Genomic DNA, 11,931 nt, shown 5'->3' on the forward strand with positions numbered 1-11,931 from the left:
TTCAGTACATTGCCCAAAAAACCAACCAATCTATGTAGTTTTATTTCCAGTGAACAAAGATTTTTTTTTTTGTTGAAATAGCACAAAATTGTCTTAAGTTTATATTAACCACATGACCTAGAGCACTTTAACAAGGTGCACTTGTTTTTCTGTATATTTTGCAGATTTCGAAATTTCTCACAAAATGAAACAATTGTGACTGTTTTGACAGTGTCATGAGAAACTTGTGATTCAAATTTCTAGTTACTGAGGCTTAATGTTTTACTGACTCCTGCTGGTAAGCTTTAGTAACTACAGTGGTACTAGACAATAAATAAACAATAAATAAATAAACATAAGAAAGTATTTCAATATACACGTACACCACACACACACACACACACACACACACACACATATATATATATATGATAAAATGCATAAAATTACAGTGTATGACATCATCCATCTTTAATGAAGCACATAAACAGCAAAAAAAAAACTACTAAATCACAATTTCTACAAGCTTCATCCCGGATAAATATATATTAACATTTCAAGTAGGCAAATATATGAAAATGCCATAATCACATGTGCTTAAAAAAACATGCTGTCAATCATCTGTTGTCCAGGAACTCTCTGACCGTCCATTGGCATTTGTTGTCTGTGTTTAACATTGATGCAATGCTTCTGAATGAAGTTATTCTTCAGATTCCGTCTTGTTGAAGATCTCAATGGTTTCTCCTTCCCTCAGTTTTAGGAACACCTGCTGGAGGAGCCATCTAGTGACAAAAGAGGTTAAGATTATTATATAATGTAACATATCTATTAGCATACACAAACCCATGAAGACAAAGGCACAGCTTTGAAGGTTTCAGAGGAATGTCTTTTTGAAAACATGGTACCTGTTCATGAGAGTGTCTCTGGTGGACGTTGTGTAGAGATAACCTCCAGTCTTTGACCCGGTAACTGGGATCTTCAGCTGAAAATGATTTATACAGTGATTAATATATAGAGTGTATATATACACTGAACATAATTATAAACCCAATACTTTTGTTTTTGCCCCCATTTTTCATGAGCTGAACTCAAAGATCTAAGACTTTTTCTATCTACACAAAAGGCCTATTTCTCTCAAATATTGTTCACAATAAAACTGCACATTTTAGAGTGGCCTTTTATTGTGGCCAGCCTAAGGCACACCTGTGCAATAATCATACTGTCTAATCAGCATCTTGATATGCCACACCTGTGAGGTGGATGGATTATCTCGGCAAAGGAGAAGTGCTCACTAACACAGATTTAGACAGATTTGTGAACAATATTTGAGAGAAATAGGCCTTTTGTGTACATAGAAAAAGTCTTCGATCTTTGAGTTCAGCTCATGAAAAATGGGGGCAAAAACAAAAGTGTTGCGTTTATAATTTTGTTCAGTGTTTATATATAATTAAAAGATATATAATGAATATATTTCTCAGGTTGATGGTGCTGCTGACCTGAGCGCTGCTGTGGTCCATGCGGTTGTGTCGGTCAGATAAATGGATGTTGTGGATCTTTAGAGGAGGAGCGCCGAGACTGGCCATGGCTGTGGAATTATTGTTCAGTTGTTCGAGGGCCTGACGGTAGTACTCTGCTTTTGCAAAATTTTCTGAAAGAAACAGGACACAATTGTTTACAAGATTTTTAACAGATAACATAAGATGTAATTAACTTCAGACTTACTCTGCATGAGGTAATACATCATAGCGCAGCCGCCACCGGTCACTACAGTGATGAAGATGGTCATCTGCTGCAGGAGGCCGATTGATCGACTCATCCTCACTTCAGCTGGAGGAAAACTCTATACAACAGCAGTAATGACAAACATTTAGCTTGATCATAGAAATATAACAAAGTCAATGAATTTATTTCCTTCATGATCTTAAAAACCTTATAAGGCTTCTGCTTCAGTGCTTGAAATTAGGTTGAAACAGTACCAGTCAAAAGTTTGAAAACATTACTATTTTTAATGTTTCTGAAAGAAGTCTCTTATGCGCTTCAAGACTGCATTTATTTGATCAGAAATACAGACAAAACAGTAATATTGTGAAATATTATTACAATTTAAAATAATGGTTTTCTATTTTAATATAGTTTAAAATTGAATTTATTTTTGTGATGCAAAGCTGGATTTTCATCAGCCATTAGTCTTCAGTTATTATCAATGTATCAATGTTTTGTTGCTTAATATTTTTTTTTTATAACAGGATTCTTTGAAGAATAAAATGTAAAATAAGCATTTATCTGAAATAGAAATCTTTTGTAACCATATACAATAATACGTTTAAAATTTCTAAGAGATTTTTATGTTGAATAAATGCTGTTCTTTTTAAATTTGTATCCATCAATGAATCCTGAAAAAAGTATCACAGGTTCCAAAAACATATTAAGCAGCTCAACTGTTTCCAACATTGATAATAACTGACTATCATCAAATCAGCATATTAGAATGATTTCTAAAGGATCATGTGACTCTGAAGACTGGAGTAATGATGCTGAAAATTCAGCTTTGATCACAGAAATAAATTAGTTTAAAAAAAAATTATTAAAAAAAAAATATATATATATATATAGGCCTATATATATATATATATGAAATAAATAATAAAATTAATTATATATATAATATATACACACACACATACATAATATGAAATAACAATGGGCAGTATGAGAATAAGTTATTCTATTATTATTATATACTGCCCTTTGTTATTTCATAGTTCCATGGTTTTACTATTCTAAATTGTGGAATATATATTTGGTATTTACCTGGTATGATTTAGTATTCAGTGTCCTTGAAAGACAGTCCTAGCATGGGACATTCTCTAAAAAGAAAGTCCAAAACACGGTAAACGTTATGATTTAGCATTCTACAATAATACAGTGAAATTTATTTTACAAATCTGCCTTCGTCTTAAAGATTGATACTTTACTAAAATGGGGTTTATCTAAAAAATGGTCTAAAAATGTCACTGAATTTCACAGAACTGAGACCTAATTTCGTCCATTCATGCATCGGCTGTTCATAATAATAATAATAATAACTCACCGTAACATCGATTATTTGTATAAGACACTAACAGCAGCGCGCTATGGACGCGGCCATGTTCGTTTCACTTTGAAAAACTTTATTCAAACATTGATGTAGATATTCTGATCAAACGCATAGTAAAGCTATTTATTATCATATAAATGAAAACGTAAACGCGTCAGTAAAGTTATTAACTCTTGATTTTTTTTACGATACTCTGTTTATTTATTATGTATTTGTCGACAACCGGAACACGAGCGGCTGGAGCGCGTGACGTCAGACGCACGCGCGGTTACGAAAAAGAGTTATGAAAGTTCTTTCCTGAGTCACACTAGAAGAGCATTCATTTCTCTTATTTCACTGCGGATGCATTAGAGATTCACACCAAAGGCTCGTCGAGGACATTCAGAGGTGAGGACATTTATATCTTGCTCTTGCACTTATGCATATTGTTATAGTAGAATTACAATGATTCGTTGTGTAATCTCTCATTTGCGCGTTCATGAGCGCGATGCAGATGCAGATGTGTTTCGGTAGTGTGGCGCTTTTGGTGATTTAATTAACACGCGTTTTGAAGCATTTCAATAAACCGATTTCTTTCCTGTATATCAATATACATTTTCTAGTATTTGTGAAAATATATATGCACTGGCAGCATAATAGCCAAATTATTGTTGTCAGTAGTTGTTGGTTGCGGGTTATATATTACCATGTCACATGACATAAAAAAATTATAATAAAATAAAATAATATATATATATATATATATATATATATATATATATATATTGGATTTTTTTATTCATTATGTCATTTGAAAATGAAAATAATAATATAAAAATGTTCACTTCATTTAGTATTTATGTGGATTGTTTGTCTTTTTTAAATATAAATTAATGTCTTCACTGCTGCTGTCATTACCACCATTCCAAACATTTAAATGTTAATTCTATTAATAATCACATAAAAGTGCCGAAGTTAAGAAATACCCTCAAACATAAAGTAAATCTTGTGATATTTATCATGAAATAAAAAGATAATTTTATTTTAATAGCATGCACTTTAATTAATAATTTATTCATTATTTACTGAGTAGGAAGGAGGGTGACCACACAAAAATAAAACACACTAAACGACTTTAGGCAAATATGTTTTAAGTTCCAGGTAATGGGAAATGTCTCCCATTTTCCCCATAAATGAGTGACTGATATAACCAAGACCTGTTTTTCCTTACGCAATATTCAGAAAAGCACTGCAGTTATTCTCAAGAAACATGTTTTTTTTTTTGTAAAGGAAGTGTGACTAAACACAAGCCGTTATCAGTCAAACACACATGCAGACACACCAAAAACTTCATTTCAGCGAACTTTCTTCTCAAACCAGTTTCTCAAAAATGTTATGCTCTGCCATGTCTTTACAAGCTTGTTTTCATAGGATGACGAGGTCAGTGTAGATGTGGATCGATCCACTCCATGATTGTGTGGTAGATTTCCCCTACGCACCTGACTTAAGTTAACCTCTGACTTAAGTTAACTTCTGACTTGAGTTAACCTCTGACTTGAGTTAACCTCTGACTCAAGTTAACCTCTAGCGCTTCTCCAGTCGAGTCATGTGACGTCTCTCCCCTAATGAACACTATCATTTGGGAATAATAACATAATTTTTCTCTGATATGATTGGTTCTTCGTATATATTTTTCTGTTACGGGGTAAAAGCACATTTGGATTCCTTGATGCTTCAGCTTATTGCTCAAAGTCATGAGGTAAAAATATATATCAATGTACAATGTACAAAAGCATATAAATGTTCATTCTGAAGGAAAAATGAATGTTAGTTATGATTAATTCAATTTCCTTTCACACTTGTTTGAAACTTTTTCCATAAATGCTGCATTTGATTTGATTCTTCATCATAAAAAATTTAAATGAGGTTCAGAACAAATTCAGTTTTATTTCTTCACGATAAGCACACTTGTTGCACTCGTAGTTAATGCTGATTTTCTGCTTCAGGAATCATGTTGGGATCAGTGGTTGTCGGTCTGGGCATCGCAGGGTGTGTGAGGATGAGAGATTTAGCGGCTCCTCTACCGTCCAGCGCTGCAGAGAAGCTCAGCCTCAGAGGCTTTGTGTCCAGGTCAGTGCCTCGTCCACACATTCACACTGACACTTGATTTGTTCCACACTTTAAAGCGCTTACGTTGCAGGTTTTTTGTGACCCTATAGAACACAAGATAAGTTCTCAGTAACATTTCATATCATATAGCAAATATTTACTGTGCTTTGCTTGGTGTGCAGTTTAGAAATCCATACGCCTTCATAAATAGCCCATGGTGATGATGTCTGCACTTTAAACATGCTTTTGAGTCCTCTTATTGAAAGAGCCACACTGAATCTGAATGTATATATATACCAGTATATATATATATATATATATATATATATATATATATATATATATATATAGACATAATAAAAGTCTCTAGTGCTCACCATGGTCGTATTTATTTAATAACAACATTATTACAATTTCAAATAAATGTATTCTGTTTATAAAAGAAATAGAAAACATTTCTATTTTGAAATAGAAATCTTTTGTAACATTATACAATTCTTTATTTTCACATTTAATCAATTTGATGTGTCCTTGACTCCTTGCTGAATAAAAGTATTAATTAATTTATTTTTATTTTTATTTTTTACTTACCCCACATTTTTGAATAGTAGTGTTTAAGAAGGATCAAACCGAAATTATAAATATATAAATATACCTATAAATAATTACACAAATAAATAATATAAATAAATAAATATAATTATTATTTTTATTTTATTTTAAACTTCTTTTATGATTTTTCATTTTATTTTCTTAAATATTATTTTTAGCTTTATTTATAAAAATAAAAATCATGTATTTATTTATATTTCCCACGTGTATTTATTGATTTATTTATACATTAATTTATTTTTACTTAACATAGAAATGAGGGATATATATCCGATAATTAGTTTTGTTGTTTTTGCAGGAGGACTCTTGAAGACCAGCAGAGCGTGGAGCAGATCACTATGGCGGAGGCGTTGAGCAGAGCTGACATCCACGTGGCGTTTATATGCACGGAAAACACCAACCATGAAGAGAGCATCAGGTATCACACAGATAATCTCTTCTAACCCCTCTCACATGGCAGAAAGCCTCATTCATGATGGTCTCTCCTGTGATCTGCTCGATCTCAGGCAGTTCCTGGAGGCGGGGAAGCACGTGTGTGTTGAGTATCCCATGACCCTCAGCTACACGTCTGCAGTGGATCTGTGGAACTTGGCTCAACAGAAGGGTGAGCTGCTGTCTGAGGACGCACGTCTTCTGTCTTCTTCAGTAAATATTTAAAATAGTAGAACGTAGAGCTGCACGATTAATCGTGAAAAGATCGCGATCCCGATTCAAACACCCACAAGATCTTATTACTTAATGACAATGATTCGCCTACATCTATTAAACCTTTGACAGTGAACATTCAGATCTGGGTTCTGATCCAGAAAGAGCAGTTGTCATGTACAGATATGAAACAGCTTCACAAACAGTCTTTTATAATCTTCATAATTAAAGTCTTCATAATTCAAATTATCACAGAAGTACAGAGATGAAAGTTTATAGTTTGGATATAAACACTGATGTCTATGGTAGCGAGCAATATAGAGTAAATGACTTTTTGAAAGTAACCCTCCGCTTCAAATAACGGATTGTATTAATTACATTGTTACACCAGTAGGTGGCGACAAGTGACTGTTAAAAAATGTATTTGTCGTTGAATCATTCATTCAAGAGATTCGATCAAAGTATTTATGAGTGAGTCATTGAATCAAATTTCATTCAAATTGATTTAACATTTTAAGATGGCGGCAAATGACATTTTGTCAGAACCTCTTGTAAATGAAATGTTATTTTGTTTAGTTGTCTGTTCAGACTCGTGGGAGAATCGTGATCTTCAGTTTATCCAGAAACGTGCAGCTCTAGTAGAGCGTTTGTCATTATAAAGCAGCTAAATATTATTTTTCTACTTATGTTTTAACTTCTATATGGTATCTTCAGACCTGGTGCTTCATGAAGAACATATTGAACTGCTTACTCCTGACTTTAAACAACTGAAAAAAGACATCTGTGGGAGAACACTGGAGAAGGGAACACTGCACTTCACAGGTAGAACAGCACACCGTTCATCTTCTGTTTAAAGGTTTCCTCTAGGGTTTTGAGTGACAGTCATGTTTCTCCTCAGGCGGACCCATGAAGCCAAATTTTGGGTTCCTGTCATTCAGTGGCATTTCCAGACTGACCTGGTTGGTTGATCTTTTCGGGGAGCTCACGGTTACTGCCACATCTCTGGTGGAGGAGAAGGAGAACAAATACATGAAGATGACGGCACACTTACTGACTCAACAACACAAGTGAGCACACTGTCACCACAGAGAGGGCCTTCTTTGCTTCACAATCATTTATTTATTTTAGATTTTTGTATTATTACATTTATTCTATTTTTTAATGCACAGCTGCCAAATAACGTGACCATAAACAACAAAAAATGTAGGTTAAAATATAAAACTCAGTAAATTCATTGAAAATGTTGGGGTCGGTAAGAGTTTTTTTTATTGTTGTTGAATTAAGTATGGTCACAAGGCTTCATTTATTTAATGAAAAAAGGTAAAAACAGTAATATTGTGAAATATTATTACAATTTAAAATAGCTGTTTTATTTCAAAATGTAATTTATTCCTGTGATGCGAAAGCTGAATTCATGACTCAATACTCATACTCAAGTATTATTATTATCAGCGTTGAACAGTTGTGCTGCTTGATGTTTTTGTGGAAAGTGTGATTTTCTTTTATTTTTCAGGATTCTTTGATGAATAGAAAGTTGAAACGAACAGCATTTATTTGAAATGTTTGTTACAGCATTGTAAATGTCTTTATCGTCACTTTTGATGCATCCTTGCTGAGTATAAGTTCATTTCTTTAAAGAAATGTGTTGCTCCCAAACTTTTTAACAGTAACGTTAGTGTCTATTTTTAGAATGTGAAACTGGTCATCATTTCTTCATTTTTCAATACTTTATCACCTTTTTTTTTTTTTTTTGCTATTCACTTAGATTGAGATTGAGTAAATTTACTTTTCTGTGTACCCGTATTTTTCGGACTATAAGTCGCTCCGGAGTATAAGTCGCATCAGTCAAAAAATGCGTCATGAAGAGGAAAAAAAAACATATATAAGTCGCATTTATTTAGAAATTTATTTCACAAAATCCAAGACCAAGAACAGACATTTAATCTGGAAAGGCAAGTTATTCAACTACACAGTAGCACACAGAACAACAGGCTGAGTAGGTGTCTGGTGTGTTAACGCAACACATTAACAGTTATTCAGCTACACAATAGCATAAAGAACATATACCTGGGAGGCTGAATAGGCTAAATTAACATAAGCTAGCGAGTCCAACAAGCAAGTTACCAGTAAACAAGTTCACCAAGCTCCCGCGATCTCATTCCACATCACTGAATCCATTGAATTTTCTTCATCCTTGGTGTCGCTTCTGAACAACTCCGCCATAGAGCGCCCTCTCGCGGCTGTAGACGGTAATGTTTTCATCTCAGTCTGAATTAATTTTGATATATAAGTCGCACCCTATTTTTTACAGTCTATGGTCGCACCTGACTATAAGTCGCAGGACCAGCCAAACTATGAAAAAAAGTGCGACTTATAGTCCGGAAAATACGGTAGATTTGTACAGTTTTATGGGTGGTGCTTGCATTTCTAAGTGGTTACTTGGGTGTGACTAAATGGTTGACCCAACCTTAGATCAAAATAGCTCAAAACTGTATGAATTTTTTTCACCTGTTTTATAATCTGACATGCAAAAAAACACAAGTGTTTTCTGGTGCAGACCTCTCACTTGGATTGAAGAGCGAGGTCCAGGACTGGGCAGAGTCAAGCGCATCGACTTCCACTTCCAGGACGGCACCATCAGCGAGCTGCCAGCCGGTCAGCGGGATCCAGTGGGGCTGTTCATGCAGGATCTGGTGCTGTTCGGCCGGAAGCTGCAGGGTGACGTCTCCGCTGCCGAGCTCCAGGCGGAGAGGAGCCGGATCTTACACTGTCTGGAGCTGGCGGACCGCATGCAACAGCTCAGTGAAAGCACTCAGGCCTGAACCTGTCCACTGTGGGATATGCGCTCTGTCTTCTCCCAAATGTCCCATATGGAATTGTGGGATATAGACTGTGGTATAGAGACAGACAACTGGGGTGTAGAATAATATAAAAAAAAGAGATTTATGGTTTTTTTTTGGGGGGGGGGGGGGGGGTTTTGCAACCCGTTACTTAACGCCTTTATATATAATGCATTATGAAAAATATTTTAATGCATTAATTATGCCTTGTAATGCACCGTATAATGCATTATATGATCTCATGAATAATTGTAAAGACAGATAGTACTTTATAATGCATGTCTATTCATTAAACACACCTTTAGAAAGAAGAATGCGTTAAAACAAGACAAACAACCAGTTTCTGATGTACCAATGAATCTACAAATATTATAATGCAATTATTTCTGAAATGCCTTATAATGTACATTATGAATAGCTTTATAATGCATTATACATAATGGCTTCAAGTAAAGCGTTACTGATTTTTTTTTTTTCATGTGTTTTTTCTAACACATTTATTAAGTTTGAGTTTATTAATCATTTGCTGTTAAGCTCTAAAAAGAACCCAAAAAACACCATAAAAGTAGTGACTTAGTTTGTCCTATTATTCACAAAAAAAAAAAAACTAAGTTTATTATAGGGTTTTTTTTGGTCCTTTTTGGACCTTGACAGCTATTTCTAGGTAATTATTTATCAGTATTGGGAAATTGCAGTGATTTAAAAAGTCTTTGATTTGGAAATTCAACTAATAGTTTTGTGTTTAACTAGTGGGCCGCATCAGAATAGGCAGTAACAGCACATTCCCTCATTGTAACATAGATCTGCACAAAATTCAAACACTAATTTCTAGGGGTGTGACGAGACGCTTACTCCACGAGACGAGACGAGACACGAGATTGGGTTCACGAGAACGAGACAAGACGAGATTTTTACACAATTTTAAGAAATCCTCAATGATGAAATATATGAATGGAAAATAGTCTTTTATTCAACTGAAAATCACAAAATGCAAAACAATTTATGTGCATTTTGAAATCAACTTGTAATGAATGTTATTTTACTTCTATTTTAATGAATTCTATGCAGTAAAGGACATGCAAACACTGCAAAATGTTTTGCTATAAACTCTACTTCTCCCTGTACGATTTCACATGAGAAATCTAACTCCTTTCCACAAATCGAACATAAAAAAATAAAACAGTATAAATAAAATAAATATAAATAACTGAAATAACACTTTAAATGCAAACAGTAAGTGTGTATCCATAATCAAAGTACTGCTCTCTCAAAACTACAAGTTCAAACAGAAACAATTTTTTTCTTCAAGCATGAAAAAGAGATAAATTAACTAAGATAAGCCTAAGATATGGTCATGTTCTTTTTCAAGAATATAAGCATGTCGACGATTTCTGGCAGCAGTTGAGACCTTTGGGCAGGGCTGCACGATATGAGGAAAAGCTGCGATGTGCGATAACATTGTTTAATATTGCGATGTCGATATGACTTGTGATATGTGAATGTTAGCTATACTGTTCCCATGTCTTAGTGCTTTAATAGGTTCTTTGCGTGATAGGTCAAATGTTTATTACCTGCCTGGTTCAGATTACACTATTTTGGCACGATCCGTTTCGTGGAGACTCGTAAAGAACAACGGGCGTCGGGACGCAAGATTCGATCGTTTCATTTCGTATAGTGTGTCATAGTGGGCGACAACGCGTCTGTGATGCTTCACAACAGAAAGACTAGCATGTTTAATTTTAACGGTCCTCCACGACGGGTTGAGTGTGAGCGAGAGTGAGTGAGAGTGCGGTTACAGTGAGTGTGCGTGTGTGCACGCGCGAGTGAGCGTGTGTGTGTGTGTGTGTGTGCGCGCGAGTGAGTGAGTGAGCGAGGGACAGTGAGTGTGTGTGTGTGCGGAGTGTGTGTGTGATTGGCCCGGCACACAAATGATTTAAAAGTGGCAGGGGCATCTTCAATACAAATTTCACCCTCACGCTGACATCACGCTGACATCACAACAACTCATGAGACAAAGTTTTTTTTTTTTTTTTTTTTTTTTTTTTTAACTCACGATACAAAATTTCACTCGACGAGAAATCTCGTCGCGTTTTAATCTCGCGAGATCTCGTAACACGAGATCTCGTCACACCCCTACTAATTTCAGACAAATGAACCAGTGATTTCAACCATTGTTCACACAGGCTGGAGCAAAACATGTATGTATGTGTCATTGTGCATTTAAGTTACTCTGTTGACATTTTGTAGTTTGTTCTGTGGCACCTAGATGAGCTCTGTAGGCATTCATACATGCTTTGGAGCAAAATCAAAGTTTTCTTTGAAAGTTTTGGAAAGTTTTTTTTTTTTCACATCTGATCATCCTTTCCTTTCTGTGTTCTTTATGAGGAGATCATACATGTGATGAGAAAGCACTGAATGGAGCAGATCATGGACTCTATTAAGGAAACATGTAATGCACATATCATTACCAAGAGGAATGTTCAATGTTGTTTCTAACCTAAATGCATTGTTTACTTTTGTCTTAATGTGTACTTATTTGTGTTATTCAGTTAAATAAAAAAAATGGTGCTTGCTTTATGGAATTTGTTTCTGCAGCTGAATCCATACGACATAACTTGAAATCACTTATTTTGAAAATTAAGCTTACTTTTTTTAAAACCTTTTTTGCAT

General features: G+C 34.7%; 2 protein-coding genes across 2 annotated transcripts; one reads left to right on the top strand and one right to left on the bottom strand.

Annotated features, from left to right (window-relative positions):
• Window positions 1–425: 425 nt before the first annotated feature.
• coa1 (cytochrome C oxidase assembly factor 1) lies at window positions 426–3,334 on the bottom strand. The gene is made up of 6 exons (XM_084118718.1): window positions 3,071–3,334; window positions 2,791–2,846; window positions 1,702–1,819; window positions 1,476–1,627; window positions 885–961; window positions 426–761 (listed from the first exon to the last, which is right to left on the bottom strand). The coding sequence occupies exons 3-6, from the start codon at window positions 1,793–1,795 to the stop codon at window positions 680–682; spliced, it is 405 nt and encodes a 134-aa protein (XP_083974844.1). The 5' UTR covers window positions 1,796–1,819; window positions 2,791–2,846; window positions 3,071–3,334; the 3' UTR covers window positions 426–679.
• On the top strand, window positions 3,331–11,843 carry blvra (biliverdin reductase A). The gene is made up of 8 exons (XM_084118717.1): window positions 3,331–3,463; window positions 5,062–5,185; window positions 6,075–6,194; window positions 6,283–6,380; window positions 7,136–7,243; window positions 7,320–7,488; window positions 8,979–10,095; window positions 11,408–11,843. The coding sequence occupies exons 2-7, from the start codon at window positions 5,067–5,069 to the stop codon at window positions 9,241–9,243; spliced, it is 879 nt and encodes a 292-aa protein (XP_083974843.1). The 5' UTR covers window positions 3,331–3,463; window positions 5,062–5,066; the 3' UTR covers window positions 9,244–10,095; window positions 11,408–11,843.
• Window positions 11,844–11,931: the final 88 nt, after the last annotated feature.

Source organism: Abramis brama (assembly GCF_963993115.1).
Source record: "Abramis brama genome assembly, chromosome: 7".
NCBI lineage: Eukaryota > Metazoa > Chordata > Actinopteri > Cypriniformes > Leuciscidae > Abramis > Abramis brama.